The sequence below is a fragment of the Protopterus annectens genome, chromosome 7.part0, assembly GCF_019279795.1.
Source record: "Protopterus annectens isolate FY-2018-M chromosome 7.part0, PAN1.0, whole genome shotgun sequence".
Classification (NCBI taxonomy): domain Eukaryota; kingdom Metazoa; phylum Chordata; order Ceratodontiformes; family Protopteridae; genus Protopterus; species Protopterus annectens.
This window is the reverse complement of record NC_056739.1, coordinates 1,120,270,292-1,120,291,860: the sequence shown is the minus strand read 5'-3', so window position 1 is coordinate 1,120,291,860 and position 21,569 is coordinate 1,120,270,292. Positions and strand designations below refer to the sequence as shown.

General features: G+C 37.0%; 1 protein-coding gene across 1 annotated transcript in view; it reads right to left on the bottom strand.

The window, feature by feature from the left end:
• Nucleotides 1–21,569, bottom strand: part of SPG11 (SPG11 vesicle trafficking associated, spatacsin) — a 2,547,571-nt gene that overhangs the window by 762,410 nt on the left and 1,763,592 nt on the right. Inside the window, exons 27-28 of the mRNA XM_044077700.1 lie at nucleotides 19,542–19,649; nucleotides 12,017–12,179 (exon numbers count right to left, since the gene is read on the bottom strand). Of these exons, the coding sequence (XP_043933635.1) occupies nucleotides 12,017–12,179; nucleotides 19,542–19,649 (271 nt within the window). The remainder of the gene's footprint in view (nucleotides 1–12,016; nucleotides 12,180–19,541; nucleotides 19,650–21,569) is intronic.

Here is a 21,569-nt window from a genome sequence, read left to right as displayed (position 1 = left end):
CCATTAGTGGAGTGGGATAACTGTTGTTATGCGCCATTCAGTGGCAAAAAGCCTGATGTGAAGCTATTATTGAACATGGTGCTTAAGTTGGGAGCCAGTTTGTTCTGAAGTTCGTGTGAAACGCAGCCTGGGATGTTGTCCGGTCCCAGAACAGAAGTACTCATGGATCCAAGAGGGGTTGGACTGGACAGTACTCCCCATCGAAATCTGAGTCTTGAGTACCTTCCTTATCATCCTGTCCATGTCAACTTCCAAAAGGCTCCTAGAAGACCATGAGGAAGCCACAGACCCTGGTTGGGAGTGTCTATCCAGAGTTTGAAGTATCTTGGATGGTACTATATGGGATACCAACCTAACGGTGAACTCCAGGGTCTGGCTCAGAGCTCTCAGATCTGAGGGCTTTGTATCCGACGTAGAGGTAGAAGGCCTGGGAGAGAACCTTGGTGCTGAAGGATCAGTCAGATCCAAGGAACACCTTGGATCCATCGGTGCAGAAGTAGGTCTCGATTCTGACAATGTCTGATCTGAACGTTTCAACATTTTGTCAGGAGGCTTAACCACTTACTAACCAAACAACTACAACAACAAAGGAAACTTTTTTTTGGCACTAAGCAAAAGGAAAAGGAAACAGAAAAAGATGTATGGCTCAAAAAGGGTGCTGGCAGAGAAGGGAAGAAGAAAAGCTGACCCTGATGCCTGTGAAAACTATAGGGAGGGGAGGAGGAGCAGAGATAGAAAGCATAAGATAATGATGAACCAATTCATATGTGGGTAGGTAATTTACCATTATTGCCTTTGTTTTAGATTCATTAATTTGTATCCTGAAAAGATCTGAAACTGTCTCAATATGTTCCGCAACCCTGTAATGTCCCTTTCTGTATGTCATCTGCACAGAGACAGCTTTTCTTGACTACCATACCAATTACAGCCTTCAAATTCTGAGTCTGTTATTTTCTTTGCCAGTGGTTCTAAATACAACACAAACAAGAAAGGGGAGAGACGACACCCCTGCTTGGCTCCTCTGCTCAAGCAGAGATAATCAGAGAGGACTCCATGCACTTTAATTTTTGCCTCCGATCCCCAATATATCCTCCTAATCAACCTTACAATTGTATCAGGGAATGCAAATACTTCTATTGCTCTGCTCAAAGTCCCAGCTTACTATGTCAAATGCTTTCTCTGCATCACAACCCACCAACAACAGTTGTATTTTCTTACATTCTGCTTCCCTCTGGATCAACAGTGTTCTGTTAATGTCATATATTTGCCTCCCCTCCACAAAATTACATTGATCTATATCTATCAATTTTGGCGACACCTTTGCCATTCTTCAGCAATTACAGACATAAACATTTTATAAACATTGTTTAGTATTAAAATGGGCTTGTATGAAGCTGGATATGATGGATCTTTACCATCTTTAGGTATTACATACATCACCACTTTCTTCCAGGAGGTTGGTACTTCTCTTGCTCTTAAAATACAGTTAAACAAAATCTTCCAGATCTTTATCAGTTTTTTTCCCTCCTAGCTTCCAAACATCCACAGGAATACTATCTATTCCTCTGGACGTTCCTGTAGATTGGTTATACACATTACCATGTTTACCTCATCTCCTCCTATCCTGTTAGTAATTGAGCCTCCTCTACCTCTAACCTTGATATATTTAATTCTTCCATAAACACTTCCATTTGTACCTTTTCTTGATTTCCACACTTCTCTGCTTCATACATACTTTCATAGGATTTCCTAAATATTTCTAAATACTTCTACAGGATCCCTTGTTATCTTCCTTGTTATAGGCTGTGAAGATTGGGTGAAGACAGACGAAGACTACCAGCCTAGCCAGATAGAATTTTATAGATAATTCTGTCATCTGTAAATATTAATGTAAACCACAGGCTTGTAGTCTTACATGTGAAAAGACTGCTGTTAGATGTGGAACTACTGCAAAAAATGTAACAGTGCACTCTGGTGGCAGAAAGCTGACCAAGTAAAGCATGTTGTGACCCTTTGATCTAAACACGGTGCCAAACTGTCTAAATGAAGACATTCTTTCTATTGTTTTAACCAAGAGTTAAATTGCTAGATTTAAACATGCAAATGTATTTTTATTGCTCTGTTTTCTGACCAGCTGTAAGATAACAAAAGGAGATGTTAAGAATGTAAATGTAGTTTCTGTTAGCCTGGGAACCCAGGGAAGTGTGAAAAATGATGTAATGTGAACCAGGAATGTGATTTTAAAAACAGAGAGAATCAGAGAGCATTAAGCATTTTTGCTAGACCATCCAACTCATCAGCACTCTGCCTGCGTTTTACATGCAAGTTTATCTTGGATTTGTGTTTTCTCTTCAAAATAGCTAGAAACTAGAAATATTAGGCTAAGTGTTTCTCTGCGATGTCAGAACTGTACTACTGAATTATTTTAAGTATTTCTCTGTGATCTCTGAACTCTTGACTAGCACTGTGTAGTAAGAAGTATTGTCTTGTGTTTTTATTTATTACTAAATACTTTAAAACTTTTCAACTGTGGCTGTTTTGTGTAGAGATAAGTTAAGCTCTGAGAATACATTGCATGTATCTAGTATCCTATACCAAGTCACTCTAATAAGCCTTGACTGTTAAGTTATACTACCAATTGGATACTAATATTGCACAGTAATAATTGAACAACCTTTTAAGGGCCTTTGAATACCTCATAAATATTAGATGGGGGTGGCAGTGATTTCAACTGTATAGTCTGAGTAAAAGGGGCACAGCTGGAGAACCTGTGCCAGCCTTCCCCAGGAGTGTCTGTGTGGTTGTATAAATGCTTATCTCGAATTGTGTGCGTGTGCCAGTTACTTGGGCAGGGACACGAAGCACTGGTTGGACAGAGAGGGTGCTGGAGGTTTCAGTTTGCCCAGCTAGCTGAGATCTGGACCCTACAGCTGTGCCAGTGGGGAGTCTTATTGGGGACCTGGAGAGCAAGAGAGCCACCAGTCCCGGACTGACTGTGACCTCTGTGTACTCTAAGGGAAATTGCACTTTACTGTGTGCGTTTGTTATTCTTTACTCCTATATGACACGCCCCTCACTAGTGTTAGTGGTGAGTATTGCGGCTCCTTGATTGCTGGGCCAGGGCACGGGCGTCACAGGCTCCCTAAGCTTGGTAGCAGCCTGTGATGAAGCCCTGTTCCAGGACTGTAGTGTGCATTTCCTGTGTGCTCTTAAGGGACACTATACTTGGTGCAGACAGCTGCATCTGAAAATATTGTACATGTCTATTTTTTTTCTCAGTGAACATTCCCCACTGGTATCAGTGGTAAAAATTGAGGCTCCTTGGTCACTGTCCCAGAGGGGAGATTTCACACATCCCTTTTGACTTTCTGTTGCCTGAGTTGTTGCGCTAAAAATTTTTGTGCTCTAGAGTTACTATCAAAAAACAGTTGCTTAACAGCAATCAAGCTAAACTCATCCATATTATTGAGGTAATTCCTTACTTTCTATTCAGCATTCTGTAGTTGCTCCTCTTCTTCTTGTGAGAAATTACCCTGTTTTGGACTAATTTGTCAGTTCCTCTAACTAATTCTTGTCACTTACATAACCACAACTGCCTTTCTTTTATTTCCACCCGATTTTTAAACTCTACTTTAAATTTATTCCACTCCCTAGCTATATTTTCAGTAGAAATTTCCATCTTCTCTAATAGCTCCTGAATAATTTCAGCTATCCATTCCTTAAACTCCTCTCTTTTCAACAGATAGGTGGAAAAGTGCCAGCGACTGACTCACTTTTATTTCAATACCATGTATTTTTATTTTAGTTATTATTGGAGTATGATCTGAAACAGTTATTGGGTACATATCAAAACTTTCAATTAAATGCACATGTTCCTGTGAAATGTAAATTCTGTCTAGCCTAACCCAGTTTTTGTATCTTGGGGAATAATATGTAAATTCACTCCAAACTCCTAGTACTGAATTCACATCTTCCATGCCAAAAAGTTTCATAAATTTCTTTAAAAATCTACCCTCCTTTTATATTTTCCCTTTTGGGCCCCCAGACACATCTTCACTGCTGCAAATCAAATTCCATTCCCCACCTGAAAGTAATATTATTTCTCCCAGAATTTTCTTAAGCTCCATTATACCTTTCGGTGAAATATAAATGCATGCCAGTGTAATCCTCCTCACTTGTCAATAGGCAGCTAGTACTACAAGTACCATTATTGTCTTTTTTATCCTCTTTTATTACTATTGCATCTCCTATTGCAATTAATACAAGTACTCCTCTCTTCCTTTGCCCCAACTATTTTGCTGAATAACTATCCTGGAAACTTTCTTTATCAAATTCACATGTTTAGTTCTTTCAAAGTGTCGCTCTTGTAGCATAGCTATTTGCACTCTGCAGTTTTTAATATAGTTCACTACTCTTTCTTTTTTGCATTTATCTGTGAGATCATTAACATTTAAAGCTATTACAGAAAGCATTATATTCTTGAAAATTATTACTCTTAACTTTTGTGTATAACATCTTTTTTGTCAAATATCTAGTTTCAGCTTTTGTGTTATATGCATGTAATGTTTGGCAGGTTAATCTTTTATAGAGTTGTTTCTTGCCATTTCCATTTGAGCCTATGTCACATTGTACAGAACTTTTTTGTTTTACTGAAAACCTTCAAACAAAAATACACACATGCACACCCAATATCACTTAAAACCTATTAACTTAATAAAACACTAAACTATGTACATTTTCAAATACTGAAGTTTTACCCTCCTAATATGAACAAATGTTCCTTGACAGCCACACACATAGACTTGAGCCAACCTAAAAGAAAGGTTATCCATGTTAAGACACATGGTACAGCCTTTGGTTCTATTAAGTGCTGTCTGGTTTTGTCTTATTTTTATAGCTCTCTCAACTGGTAACACACTTGAATGCTTTCAGAAAACATTTTTTCCAAGCCATTTCTCTATCAGATAGTCTGCTAAAACTGTTTTCTAGAAAATTCCATCCCTCTGCCACAGTTTGGCCAGAATCTAATCCTTCTGCTGGCAAAAATGCATCTCCACTATCAGAGATCTAGGCTGCTTTTTAACAGCCATGCCTGGAGTACACACACAATGTGCCCCTCCAATCGACACTTCCTGCTATGGAATACCAGTCTAGCCGCCCATCTGTGCCATCACAAAATCAATAAAGTACATTCTTTTCCAGCCTGACAAGCATGGCAGAAAATCCCACACTCTCCCCATGTGCTCTGTCCTCCAATTCAACCATTTTTTAAAACATCTCTTCGTGTGCAGTCCCACAGTCAGACAGCCTTTTCCCCAACGCGACCACAGTCTCAGAGTCCTGTCACCCCATCTAGGTTACTGGAAGTCATGTGTGGAGCTTGCACTTCTTTTTGCTGAAAAGCTACAGTACTTTTCCCAGTTGGTGTTTTTTTCTCCTTTTGTAGCTTATTTTCCTTCATGTCCTCCACACTACTTCCCCTTTCCTGGCATCCTCCAGGCAGTGCACATACTAGTCAGTTAATGAAATTCACTGAGAAATCTAGGTCCACTGGCTTTCTCTGTTAAGTTTCAGTTTTCACACTGGGAGAGGTAGAACAAAGCTGTTACTCAATGTGCAGCCATCTTGGAAGCCCCTTTGTGAAGTAACTTTTCAGACTTTTTCAAGTTCAGTGAAATTTTACGGGTAAAATAGAAATAACATTACACTGGAAACACTTTATTTTTCAGAACTTTGGCTTACAGTTAAAAAGAAAATTGTGTTATTCCGAACTTCAGATATGCAGGAATAAGACTTTTTCTCTTCTTTCTCACAACATGTGCTAAAGCACATGACAGAAAAAAATGTATCACAATATAAATGCATGGATAGGGGGTGGGAAATGTGGGTTACACATTGGATTTACATGATGGAAAAATTACAGCACATTTCAAATAATATAAGAGTAAATGGAAAAAACAGTAACTGTTTGGTATTGGCACCAACAGAAGGCTTGTTTTTACTATGGGAGATGAAACATATTTGGTTCAGGAATGTAAAAAAAGGATGATGTGGACAGTATGGGAAGCAAGACCACATGCCAAAACTGCAAGAAACTGTAGACCATTTTATAGAAAATGTAATGAGTTTTGCCATTTTTGGTTTGATTGTCCTATGCTGGAGGAAAAAAAAAACAATATTCAGGAAAAAAGCAAAATGGGTGATGTAAGTAAGGAAAAAAAAACAGAAAGAAATAACTGAGCAAGGGGAAGGACTAATGGCAGAATATATCCAGATGGAAATAGAATATAAGCATGACAGCATTAGCAAATGAAGAGGAAAACAGTGACTCAAAAACAGGGGAAGAACAAGAGCAGAAAGGGGGGATGAGAATTAGAAAAAGAAAAATAAGAACCGGATGGAAAAGATGGAAAAAAAAGAAACGGGACAATTTAGGTATTTTTGGGACTAAATAAGAACAGTATAATAAATGAAGTGAAAGGTTTAATGGTTGTTGAATGGTGCAAAAATAAAAAAGATGTATTATGTTTGCTGGATACAAGATGAATAAAACAAGAAAAAGAGAAAAAAAGAAAACGTGAGGGAAAGATTATATGATCAGAAGTGTAATCTGGGTTAGGGTTGTTAAGAGAAGATGAAGTAAAAATCTTAGATGTAAAAACTGTGATACCAAGCAGGTGATGATATGTGACTTAAAAATGCAAGTTGCATGAGGCTAATAGTGATATATGCATATACAAACATGTCAGAAAAAAAAAAAAATGCTTGAATAATTAAAAAAATAAATATGTAAAAGTAAACATGTCAAAAGTAAAGACTGGCAGAAAAAGGAAAAATAAGATGTAAAGGTGATTAAAGAAATAATGCTATGTGGAAACTTGAGAGCAAGAAAACAGACAGTGGCTGAACAAAAGAAGAAATTTTAAAACAGATTTTAAGGTGACATGAAGGAAGTGGCAGATGGGGTTGAAGTAGATTTTTCAGATCACAGGACAATATGGGTTTGTATTGCTTGATAATAAAGAAATAGAAGGAAAAATAACAAAATGGTTGGCAAGACATGGAAGTAAAAAGAATGAAAAAGTAAAGGGGGAGGTAGCAGACTACAGAAAGAACACAAAAATGAGAACATTTTATAACAGCTGGACACAATGGTGGGTAGTGTTGAAAGAGAAAAATAAAAAAATTGAAAGTAGAAAGAAGGGTAAAAAAAGAAATAAAGTGGACTATGAAAACACGCTGAAAGATTTTCAGAAAGAAATGGAAGAAGAAAGTGACAGAATAAGAGAAACAGAATAAAACTGTGCACAAAAAATAAAGAAAAAATAAGAATGTTATATAGACAAATATTTTTAAAGGAAAAGAAGGAAGTTTCACCCTTTTTAGGAAAGGAGTTAAAAAGAAGGGAAGGCAAGATGGATGGAAGTTAAGATGGATGGAATGTTAGATGAGAAAGGAGTAGTAACATGCAGTCAGGAAGAAATTGTGGCGATAGTAGAAAGGTTTGCAGAAACAATGTATTGAAAGGAAAAAGACGAAAGGGATAGGTAGAAAGTAAAGATAATTTCAGATACAGGAAAATATAAGCTAGAAGAAATAAATGAAAACAATTTGGAAGATATTATAAAAGAAGGGAATGAAGAATCAGCACTAGACTTACATGGATTAAGGTATGAAACTTACAAGAGGAGGAGTGCAAGGGGAAAAGTAGCATCTGTGGAAATACTGAATGAATGGTTACTGAAAAGGCCAGAAGAAGAAAAGATATGCACTAGGGTAATTACATTTACATGGAGTTAAGATGACAAAAAATTAAGAACTGGAGGCTATTAGCATTTGGGAATACTGATCACAAATTCTTTATGAAAATAATACAAAACAGAATGGGGATCATTTGTGAAAAGTGATAGGGGAAGGGTTATATGGACTGCATGGAAAAGAAGGGAAGGAAACATTAGTAATAATAAAAGAAGTAATAGGTGCTATTTTAAGGTGAAGTAAAGATGTAAAGCTGTTTGCACGTGATGTAGCAAAAGCATTTGATTCATTAAGTCATGAGGCAATGTAAGACATTTTAGGGGATTATCGGTTTTGGGGAAAAATAAAGGTATTAAAGAAGTGATGTGAGATGTCTTGGGGTGAAAGTTATTGTAAATGGTTGGTTAGGAAGGAAAATAAAAACTAAAAAATGGGAGAAAGAAGAGTGTCTGATGAATATATGCTTACCTGTGTTAGTGAAATAAATAACACAAAAATGTACTGGCAAAATGAGAGAAAAGCAGGATGGGAAATGGAAAAAAGTGTAATAATGACTGTATATTTTTCATGTGCAGACAGTTCCATTATTTTAACAAAACTATAGTATGGATGAGGGAAACTGTGACAAGGATGGAAAAAGGATCAAGTAAAACGGGATTAAGGTTAAATAAAGCAAAAATAAAGGGTTTGGTGAAATAAAAAAGATACATGGACTATATTTTACTAGAGACAAAATATATATATGTTAATCAGGTTTGGAGAAAGCAGGCAAATAACAGAGTAATGGAAAAACTTCTGGATGAAACAAAGTAGTCTGTTAGTTGGTAGAAAACATTATATTCATCCTTTAGACAGAATGTATATATGTTAAATACATATACATTAGAAAAGATTGCTTACCTGGAGAGTAGAAGGCGGCTTGAATAAAAAAATCCAGTTGTATATTTTGTACCTATGCACCTTTTTTGGAGTTTTAAAAATATGAAGGAAGAATGGTAGCTTGATAGAAAAAAAGTTGTATGTGAAATATGGGGAGAAGAAAAAATTAAAATGAATAGAAAAAGTAGTCAAAAGGAGGAAATAATGACAAAATCATATGATTACAAGAGAAACTGGAAAATTAAGACCGTATAGAATTTAAAAAAGATAAAAGGGAATAGTACAACATGACAACAGGAATTATTATTTATTATATCTATGGAAAAATCATAGGGATGAAATTAAAAAAAGCAACAAACAGGAGAAGATTTTCATTTTTACGAGGCTGGAATTTTTTAAGGAATTATTAGATAAATTGCATGTGAGAAAAACTACTATGAAACAAAGTAGTAAAAAACATAACTCATTCACAATGGAGGGTGGGCAAAGATAATTGTTTACAGGCTGAATTATCCCCCCACAAAAAAACAATAAATAAATAAAAATAAATAAACTTTGTGGTGTGCAGCAGCCCTGTTTTCTAGATAATCTGGGAGAGGGAAGCTCACATATGTACTTTTGGGACATCTGTCAAACAGTGGTCACATGACATAGTCAAGAGATAGCTGGATGGTGCTCACTAAAGAAGGCTACCACTTCTGATAACCAGGATTTACATCTGCTTCATGGTGAGCAGACATTCCAGGCTCTCTATGGCTTTTTGTAAATTTGATTCAATAATTGGTAAACTGAGAGGAAGTACCTCCTTAACGTTTTGGAAAATCTAAATACATGAGCATTTTATCATATGCTAATTTTGCTCCCTACCCCTCATATGAGCTCATGCTCCTACAGCACAAAGTACATGTCCTCACAGTTGAGGAAAAGGCTGGCTATGGACAACTAAGGCCAACAAAATGCAGGATAATTTTTCTTGTACAACAGCCACTACTCCTATCTTCCATGCATACCATGTGCAGTGATAACCAATACAGGAAGTACAGCTGTGCACCCATGTGTATGGACTCACTGTGGATGTTTATGCCTCCCATTCAGACGTTTCTATATTTTTCATAACAACTGGACCATCATCACAGCTACCAAGCAGTGCAATACTTTCACCCACCCAACACAGAAACAGAGTGACAGAAGTTGGCCACTGGCTGCTCAAATGTTGTACCCTTCTCACAGAAGGATAGGCTGCTAAATGAATTTGCACTCTTTAGCCTTGTCTAGAATTTCTTCCACCACCATTCTACTGATCAACATACGTCAGGGGTATCCCTGGAAAGAAACTGCTACACGCAAGATGAGGGAATGCATTGAATCACAAATGTGGTCATGGGGGCTGTAATGGCATTTGAAAGTAGCACAAAAATTATGCTCAAAATTGTCTGAGGCCACCTGAAAAAAACAGGGCATTTAGAGCTGCTGATTTATTTATTTTTTTTGAATCAGATAAAAAAAATGCTTCAAGAACACAATCCACTGTTAACACCTTTGTCATCTTCCAATAATGTGGAACTGTCAGCAACACTAAGCCTCATCAGAAAAGATAAACGGTGCAATAGCCAACAGTTCATATTCCCCTACATCAAGTAATCTGTTATCAAAATGAAGCTCCCCACAACAAAAAAGGACAAAAGGCAGCTAAATGGGACATAGGCTACCTTACCTTCTCACAAGACATCATTTGGATGACCTAGACATAGTAAAAAAGCCTTGCTGAGTCTAATTATGGTGGCTGGCAAAAAAGCAATTACTAGAAAATGGAAATCAAAGTCTACACCAACTGTACTAGAAGTAGTGAATATAGTAACAGAGATAAAACAAGTGGAATTGGGATCTTTAGAAAAGGGAAGGAGCAAACTACATAGGAAAAATGATAGTTGTGGGAACAATATATGCAGAGTAGGAACGAGGTTTAAAAGGCAGGATTTAAATGAGCCATATAATGCTTAACTGACAATTACTGGATGCTTTATAAGTGATATATAATGTTTGCAACTACAGTTGTTTCAATGGTGTCTGTGATATAAACTATTTGCAACTAAATGGTATCATTTTGTATGTTTTTAATTTATATAAATATAAGCTTGCCTTTGTCATATGTGAAAATTTAATAAAGATGTCTGGTAAAAAAAAAGACATCACTTGGATGCATACACAGACACATCAAGCTTCTATACTTGAATCAGTTTTATTAACTCCCACTCTTGCATCTCTGTTTTGATAAAATACATAGTTAAAAAAACAACTCCATCCAAGTGCTGTGGATATAGCAAAGTCTTCCGCAAATATGCTAACATCCACACAATACGGTCCGAGGTCTCTTCTGGGAAAGGCTGTGGCTTTGTGTATAAGTAAAACTTTTTTTTTTTAATATTTTAATGCCCAAGTTACCTATAGCTGAATGGACACACCTGCAAGACTCCTCAGAACCTTAATGTCAGTAAACTGCAAAATAATAATCACTAAATCACTACAGGATAAAGGGACTCCAACATCTGTCATATGCTGCCAGATTGAAGAAACTCCAGCTCTATTTAGTCGCATACCGTCTGCTCAGAGGTGACATGTGCCTGACATACAAGGCCATGTCCAACCCGGAATTAATGGACATGCTCTACCTCAAAAAATCCAAAACCACTAGAGCAAGCGACTTGAACCTTAGCACGGATATAAATAGGACGTGCTGGAGGGATAGATTTATCACTCAGAGACTCCCTATGCTGTGGAATAAAATCCCGGTCCATGTGAGGCAGAGCACCTCGCTGGCTCTGTTCAAGAGGAATCTTGACCTGTGGATGGGAGATCGTAGGTTTACCCCTGGTATCATCTCTGTGTCACCACTGGACAGAGGCACAACAAACTAATGGGCACAGTATTGTTTCCATATAAGGGGTGGCGTAAGCCACAAAACTTTAGGCTAGGCTTATAAATGCCTTAGGGCAGATAGCCTAGTATAAACCTATGAACCTATGAACCTAAATGAATTCATATTTTTTAGTCAAGCCTAGGATTCCTTCCACCATCATTCCACTAATCCACATGACAGGGGTGTCACTGGAAAGCGGTGTGTGTATGTTTTTCCATCAATTACAAATGAGTTAGGCTCAAATCCAAAATGTTACTAAAAAAAAAAAAACAGATGGCTACATTTTAGAAGGCTAGCTATAGAAACATTTTTAGACTACAATTAGTGTGAACACTGTTTAAGACGTGATTTATGATTTTATACATAAAACGGGAAAAAAGTGCTTGTATAATATGAAACCATTTCATTATTGTTGAAGCTGATACACTGCATACAACTATGAACATGAACTTGTCAACATACCACTGGAGATAAGAATGTTGTCTATGTCTGCAAATAACTGGAGAAGCTTTCTCAGTTCATACTGTGTTTGGCACTGCTGCAGCATTAGGAGGAGGAGGGCAGTCGCCTGTGACTGCAGCCAAGCCACGGGTATCTCACAAGACGGCTTTGGTGCGGTTTTCAGCTAAATACATACAAAGAATACAAATGTTAAGAAAATGTATCTGAACCACATGCCACTAATGCTTCTTTAAGCTAGAAAAACTGAATATTAGTGACAGTAACTGTGGATGTTATTTCTTACTAAGGAAGTAGCATCATTCATTCATCACAGTTCTCATGCGTTTCTGCCTCCCCACAGCAATATCACTAATGCACCTACAACCTATAGCTCTTAAAACCACAAATGAGTATAACAGCATTGTTTTTATTCAGACACTTGAAAGATGGCATCTGGGTAAGAAGTTAGTCACCTTAACAAAAAAACTACAGGATGTAGTATGCCAATTAAATAGTGAGGAAAGGGCAAGACACTTACCAGCTGAATAAGTTATAACACCATAAATGTAGATGTTCCAGTAAGACCACTACTGCAATATGAATCATAACATGGAATTACACCACATGCAGATATCTGACCATATGGCCCAACCTCCACGGCGTTTGGATATCTCTATGCAGGTAATAAAAGGGTAGGGGCACCTATGCCACTCATCAGTCTTTTTTCCTCTGTCTTTCTTTTTTATTAAGTTGACTAGGGAAGTAGCTTTTGGGACCCACAAAGTGGGCTAGAAAAATCTATCCCACCTTCAAGGTAAATCAGCGAGGAAGAAAGAGACGGCTCCTCCGTGAAGAGAAAAACATAAACATACAGAAGCAGACTAAGGATTAAGTTGATAGCCACAGCCGTGATCTTACTAAGCAGAAAACGCTGAACCATCCCTGTTGGCTGTCTGAATGATGGCTCCTCCCAGTCAATCTTTGCCCCAGCGATGGGTGATCTGGCCATGGAGACAGCTAATGACCAACAGACAGTGGAGGCAAAAAATGGGATGGGTGAAACCTATATTGCAGCAGTGCTCTTATTCAAACACCTATGGTTGCAGTAAGTCTGGATAAAGGGAACCAACATGGCACCTGTGAGCTGAAACATCTATTGTTGTAGTGAGTATGAACACAGACTTGCCCTTCCTTTGTTTAAGGATCACTGTTACATCAGGAATTATAACAGAAAGAAGAGCAGTAAAGCAGTACCCAAACTGGCTCTATGCCTATGATGGAAGATCACATAAGCCCTACAAGACTGCAAAGACAAATCCTGCACAACTCCTAGAGATGATATCCAGGTTGTAATACGAAGAAAGGGTGTGTTAGGCAAAGTCTCACACTTTGCTGAACACTTGTAGAATATATCAAGATATCGGGGAAGGATTATATCTCCTAATTTATCCAGGGAATATATGCCTTTATTTTTTTCAGCTGAATTTTGCAGAAGGATTATGGCACTTTCCTCAAGCTTGATGAAATGCACCACACTTACTTCATTCAGCATAATATACAACCAAGTGCCCAAATAAAGCTAAGGAGTCTCAAAACACAAACTGCCTTTTCTTTCCAAATACACAAAACATACACATACACAATACATTATAAGATTTATTATCTTATGCAACAAAAAAATAAAGTGACTTTTTGAAACCGACTTTCAGAATAGATCAGCATGGGTTTCAAAGTAATAAGCAAAGCAGAAAGGAAGGTGCAAATGCAAATATAAGCAATCCCATCTCCAGTCAGTATATAAAAACACTGGCGCAACAAACAAAAACATCTAACAACCCTTCTCATTGGAGTTCAATTAGTGTCTTGAAAATTGATGTTATTATAAAGATAAAAAAATGAAACAAGTCAGCTAAGCAAGTGCATTACAGAGGTTACCAGTGGACAAAAAATACCTACGCAACTACCAGTGCTGGGAAAAGCTGGATGAGGGCTGTTAAGAATGTTACAAACGTGCAATAGTCTTAGTTTTTATCAGATGCATATCAACAGCTCTAAACTGCTCTACATTTTCACAAAAACTACAGACAATATTCAGTACATCACAAGAAAAAAACCACTGTGGAAACCAAGAACGGAGCCGCTCGTACCGGAATTAATTATAAGTAGAATTAAATTAAAACATACACATACACAATACATTATAAGATTTATTATCTTATGCAACAAAAAATAAAGTGACTTTTTGAAACCGACTTTCAGAATAGATCAGCATGGGTTTCAAAGTAATAAGCAAAGCAGAAAGGAAGGTGCAAATGCAAATATAAGCAATCCCATCTCCAGTCAGTATATAAAAACACTGTGCCAACAAACAAAAACATCTAACAACCCTTCTCATTGGAGTTCAATTAGTGTCTTGAAAATTGACGTTATTATAAAGATAAAAAAATGAAACAAGTCAGCTAAGCAAGTGCATTACAGAGGTTACCAGTGGACAAAAAATACCTACGCAACTACCAGTGCTGGGAAAAGCTGGATGAGGACTGTTAAGAATGTTACAAACGTGCAATAGTCTTAGTTTTTATCAGATGCATATCAACAGCTATAAACTGCTCTACATTTTCACAAAAACTACAGACAATATTCAGTACATCACAAGAAAAAAACACTGTGGAAACCAAGAACAGAGCTGCTCGAACCGGAATTAATTATAAGTAGAATTTATTTAAAAACAGTACAACAGGTTAAGCGCTTTCATCTATGGTACTAGACTTCATCAGAACACAAAAAACACTTTTAAAAGTTTAAATAAAATATTCCAACCAATGGCAATCGCCCATTTACATTCAGACAACCACCCCATTACATCATTTCCCCAGCTTAAAAAATGTGAGTACTCAAACCCTTGCATATGTCACATCTTGTCTTCTATTATTGGTTTGATACATATATTCTCATTTATACCTGGTACAGTGGTGGCATTTAATAAAATCTGCCATCTCACCTCCTTCTCACTTAATAGAGCCTTTATGTTCCCCCCTCTATGATGTGGGAATAACACTTCCAATATAGCAAACATGAACATGTTGCAACCAGGGTTATCTCTAATATGCCTATATAAGGCATTGTTGATGTCCCCTTTTTTGATGGCATATAAATGATCATATATCCTATCCTTCAGGCATTGTCCAGTTTTCCCCACATAAAATCCAGGACATCTTGTACACAAGGCAAGGTATATGACATTCCTAGTTTGGCAATCGTCTTTGGCAAACTTTATTGTAGTATGGCTCCTATTCCCTACACACTTTGTAAATTCTTCTAATATGGCAGAGCATTGATTGCATCTGCCACATTTTATAGTACCGGACTTATAAGGTTTGGTATGCATGTGACCTTTATATAACCTATTTTTCATATTGCATCTTTTTGCGGACAAACTTGGGATGTTCCCCCACCAATCAGAATAATTCTGGGTCACATTTCAGGATACTCCAATTATTACGAATAATATTCTTTACATCTATCGTATTTTTCCCATAGGGTAGGATACAAGCTTTATTAAACTCATTAGTAGTTGTTTCTCTCCCCTTGTCCATACCAATACAAACCTCAACTCCTAATAATGGCTTATATTTTTTCCCCATTCACTGCTTACGTATGTCACAACATCCTCAACCACTATGGGGGGATAACCACGTTCCTTAAATAGTGTTCCTATATAAAGCAACTCCTGTAACATTTCATTATAATCTGAGGTCATCCGAGCTGCTCTTATGCATTGCCCTTTTACTATATTTTTCTTTTGAATGTTAGGATGGCAACTATTATATTCCAAATAGGAATTACTAAAGGTTTCTTTTCTAAAAATTCTAGACTTAAATCCAGTGCTAGTGTGAGAAATATATGTGTCCAAGTATGAAATGGCTTCATTACTAACATGGTATGTGAACTTGAGAAAGGAACTAGATGTATGCAGATATCCAACAAATTATTCCACTACAGTTTCACTACCATCCCACAGAATAAACACATTGTCTAAAAATCTAATATAACATTTAATATATTTCATCCAACTACTTTTAAATATTACTTGCTCTTCCCAATCCAAAAGGACTAGGTTGGCATAAATTGGGCACTGGCTGCTTCCATCGCTACCCCTTTGTTCTGCCTGTAGTATTCTCCTTCGAAATATATAAAATTGTAATCAAGTACAATACTCATAAATTCACTAATAAGCAAAGTTCTGTCCCAATCCAAGTTGGAAAATTTCCTGATACTATTGACAAACCTGTCCATACCTTCGTCTCTTGGGATGCATGTGAATAAGTTCACCACATCTATGGTTAAACTTTCCTTCCATAGGCTAGATGTTAACTGACTTAAAAAGTCCCAGGAATCCTTAACTATATGCTTAGTCATAACATAAATAGGTTTTAACCAAGTATCCACTACCTTCCCAAAAGGGAAGGTCTTGGATTTGCTTCCTGAAATAATAGGCCTATATGGTGGATGCAATATATCTTTATGGATCTTTGGGATGCCCATGATAGTGGCCAATAAAGGATGTTCTACCTTCAAAACATTATACAAGTCTATCTCTATTCTGTTGTCCAACAAGTATACTTCCAATAAAGAATCTATGAGTTGATAGGCGATGTGTATTTCATTGACAGATGATATCTCATAAGTATCTGAATCCTGTAGGATGGTGTGAATAGCATTTAAATAATCATTGTTATCTACTAACACCACCCCTCCCCCTTTATCTGGTTGTAAAATTCTAATATTGTTATTGGCACTCAAATCATTTAGTAACTCATTTTCCTTTTTACTAAGATTATATTTCATTTTCTGTTGTTTACTAAAATCTGATAATTTATATAGTTCATCAACAACCACCTTCTCAAAGCTTGCCAATAAAGGATTAAGCGGGGGTGGGGGTGGGTAAAGGAGCTTCTTTTTTTCAACTGTAGATCACATTTCTTCTTTCCTGGTTCCTTAAAATATATACCTAAATTCAGTTTTCATAAAAATAACTTGAATTCAATAATATTATCCACCACATTGAATTTCTTATTGGGCACAAATTTGATCCCTTTTCTAAATAATACAAAGTGTTCTTCTTGCAATGTAAGTGTAGTATAGTTATATATAAAGAAATTCCCTTTGCCATATTTAATTTTGTTATACTTAACTATCTCTACAATCTCATTACTTTTCACCTTTTCACTCTGTTTTCTCTGTATTGGTGAGGTTGGGGGTTCCTTTGGGGCCCCCTTCCCCTTCCCACACTCTCCCATTCTGCTTCCTCCTCCAAAAAATATTGAAATTCCTCATGTCGTGGTCTATCTATAAGACCTCTCTGCTTCTTGGAAGTGTCTGATAATACCCTCCTGCTTTCTCTTCTACTTATATACCTTCTCCCAATTATAAACCTTTCCCTCCTTACATTGTGTCAGGTCTCTCTGTAGTTTACCACACTTCCTATGAAAAATTTTTTGGTTATTGCTTTTAGCATACGAGTACTGTTTGTTATATAATTGTTGCCATTGGTCAAACAATAAATCCTGTGTAATACGTTCATTCAAGGTTTCAACCTCCTTAACAAGTTTACTGTCATTACTTTTGATTAGAAACTTCATAAAAGTAATACCAAAACTATCAAACATAACATTGCATTCATTCATCAGTTCGTCAGTCATATCTATGCCTAGGGGCTTCTTAAAAAATCTAAGCCCCATAGGTACAATGTTTAAAGCAATGCAACAATGTAAATAAGCATCATCCAACTGAATCCCTTTGATAGCATTCAGTTTTTTGCCAACAACAAAAATCATCTGTTTGCATGTCCCATCAATTGGTTCATTTGTATTAGAATTATCAGCTTTACTATCGTCATTAAATTTAAAGTCCTGCACGTTGGTTAAAAAACTGTCAAGCCCTCCGAAGTTATTGTTTACTTTTATTGTCCTCTGTCTATCGGGTGAGCAAGTAGGTGCTCTATCTAATACAGTACCTTGGTTGCCAAGATTAGCGACAACAGAATATGTTCTTTTTGGTACAGTTTTCTTTGGAATAGCTCCCAAGCTATGTACCTCGTCCTCCGTATTGTTGCCCTCATCTTCGCCTTCGCGGTTGTTAAACGTTGGCTGTAGTTGACCCGCAACTATACCATGAGAGGAACCGGGTATGCTAGTAGGAGTATTGATAAAATCCTCATGCTCACCATGACCGAGTAAAGCTCCTCCTGCACTTCCAGGTGGATGACATAAGATCGTAGAACGTGCAGAGTCACTGTTTTGGCTACTAATAGGTTGACTGAACAAGTCAATCAATCTAGTTACCTCCCCTTTCAAGATAACCATCTCAGATTGTATTTTTTGAATTTCATCCCTTCGTATTGGGGAGAAAATCGAAGGCAGTTCGTCCAGTGAGTTCATGGCAAAAACAACCAAAATGCAAAAACAGGAACCTTGTAGTCACAACCACTACTAAATCACAAGAAAAAAAATACTGTGGAAACCAAGAATGTAGCCGATCAAACTGGAATTAATTATAAGTAGAATTTATTTAAAAACAGTACAAAAGGTTAAGCGCTTTCATCTATTGTACTAGACTTCATCAGAACACAAAAAACACTTTTAAAAGTTTAAATAAAATATTCCAACCAATGTCAATCACCCATTTATATTCAGGCAACCCCCCCACTACATAATTTCCCCATCTTAAAAACTGTGAGTACTCAAACCCTTGCATATGTCACATCTTGGCTTCTATTACTGGTTTGATAGATATATTCTTATTTATACCTGGTACAGTGGTGGCATATAATAAAATCTGCCATCTCACCTCCTTCTCACTTAATAGAGCCTTTATGTTCCCCCCTCTATGATGTGGGAATAACACTTCCAATATAGCAAACTTGAACATACTTGAACATTCAGTACAATTACAGTCACACAAATGACAGAGCAGTGCATGCAGCCAGCAGTTGATATTTCTGTCCCATGCGCTCACACACATCTCTCACTACACATTGTTTAAAATGGAAGATGCTACCAAATAATAATTTTAGTAAATAAACTTGTGTATTCCTAAAACTGCCTTTGTTGCCAACTATATAGAAACTCTCTCTTTCACTATATGCTGATGTCAGCAGGAAAAAAATACAATCTTCTCATCTGAAGTGTCAGGCAGAGTCGTTTATCTTGAACACTTATAGAATAAATCCGAAAGTCTTACGATTTTTTTTTTTTGCAACTGGCAACATTAAATCAACTCCATCAAACAAGCACCTTCTGAAGCAATACCTAAATTAATATGAGGAGCATGCTAATGACGAATGACTTGTAACTGGAACCCTCCTTCACACAATACCTTATTTACAAAGTCAAAAAAGTAAGATGGCAGATATGACTGTGATAAATCAGCTTATCAACTGGAATGCTCTAGTCAAACTATAGCAACAGATGTATTTTAAACTTTTAAGATATTCATTTAAAAGTGCTAACAGTAGAACAGTCAGTTTAAATAAGTCATGACTTACACTGGTGAGGCACATGTGAAACTCCTGTAGTCTGTTTTTTGCTTCACTGTAATTTTTGTTCTCCTGGCACATTTCATACATATGCAGCAGGTGTAATAATGGGGAATCCTGAAAGGAAAACAACTCAGTTAAGTTATACTGCAACAGATCAGCAAGGAACTGAAAGGTAGCATACACGTTCCCCAAGTACTACATGCCTCATTCTTTTCTTGAGTGAATACATGTAGTTTTCACCAATGACATTGTATACATAACTTTCAGTGTTCACACTTCATTCATGCAAATGAAAGAATATCAAAATGAGCTATGATGGTCAAGTAAACATGTAAGCCCAGCAAATTCAGGAAATGAATTGGCACCTCATCAGGGCACAAAGTCATCTGACCAAATTCAAGATGATATGCAAAGATCCACATCTATAAGACACCGTCTTCCACTAGAGGAAAAAAAACAGATAAAAGAAAGCCTGTCTGACACCTCAGTCCTTCTCTCTTACCATAAAGGTAAAACTTCCATATGTCAGCATGAGGGCAAAAGTGCAAGCCCTTTTACAAGTCTTTTCTGGGCTCCCCATAGAAATAAACAAACTAATACATTTCCTCCTCTACAGTCTTTGTTCCTTGACAGTCTAGTGGTGCATTTTTTTGCAGTTTTTGCTCCTGCTGACCATGAAACCATCTCTCGCTCTATCAGCTTCCTTCTTCCCTACCAGCAACAGTACACTGAAAGGTATAATCAGTGAAGCAGCCATTGGGTGACTACATTTTTCTTACTGGTCTTCCCTGTCCTATGTTTACACAGTAAGATGGCAGAGGTGGAGCATGCATTGGGCTGAAAGGAGAGAACATCTTGTCCATTCTGCAAGGGGTGATCCCTCCATGCATCCCTGCCCCTACCCTCAAAGCATAAACAATGTTTGCCCTAATCTCCACCACGGAAACCACCTTGTGTGCCTCTGTGTACGCATAAATGTCACCCTCCACAAGGGAGAAAAAAACAGAACATGCTCCTTCACTCCATTTCTTTATTTGACTCCACCAGTGCTGGGGCCACTAGTCAAACCCTGGTAGCCTGGGTCACAGTCAGGGCTCCATCCCAGTGTGTCATGGGGCTAGACTTTAGCAATACATAAATTATGAAGCACAATGAAAAAAAAAAGCACACTAAGTGGAGAAAGGCACTGCTTATCCTTCTGTCAGAATATGTATGTGTATTTACAAACTAAAGACATGTATATTCTAAAATTACTATCACACTGGTAAGTAACAATGAAAATTGAAGGCCCTTGTTTGGGATATGAAAATAAATACTGTTTGGATATGCTTTCATCATGGTTTGCACAACCAAAATCTGTGTCTCATGTTAGACTTCTAAAAAAATGACTTACTACACAATTAAAATTGTTTTCTGTGACAATAAGTACATGTCAACTAAGAGCACATGTTGAAACGTATCTAATTAAATATACATCTGCAGGAAAGTGCAGTGGACTACTTGCCAAATACAGGCAACGTGAATTTCCATCCTGACACCGAAAAATCATTCTAGGAAGGGTTTGCATACAGGAGTAAGGGGAGGAAAGCAAAACACAGTAGTCTTTTTAAGTTTGCTCTTGTAGCCTTTGCATCTTTTCAAGGAGTATGCAAACATTTTTACTACTACTATTTCAGAAAGAAAGGTCATAAAGTTAAAATGTTATTTGAATCATAACTAATACTGTTGCTTGAATATGGTACTTAATGATAAAACACCTCAAAATATGAAGTTTAAGTTAGGTTCCAGAATTCAGAACATGCAATATGACAAGTCACATTTGACTATTTCTACTGTAAAACCAACAAATTCATGTTGCCTTTCCATTTTTTCATAGGTATGAGGCAATTTGATGTAAACATCTGGCAATTTTTTCCCATTTTAAGAAGTGACTGCCACCCTACATTTAATCAAATCCTCTCAGTGTAAGTACTGTACAGTACTTACTGAAATTATAGTAAAGTGCTCCAGTCTTTACCAGCTTCTTCACTGACT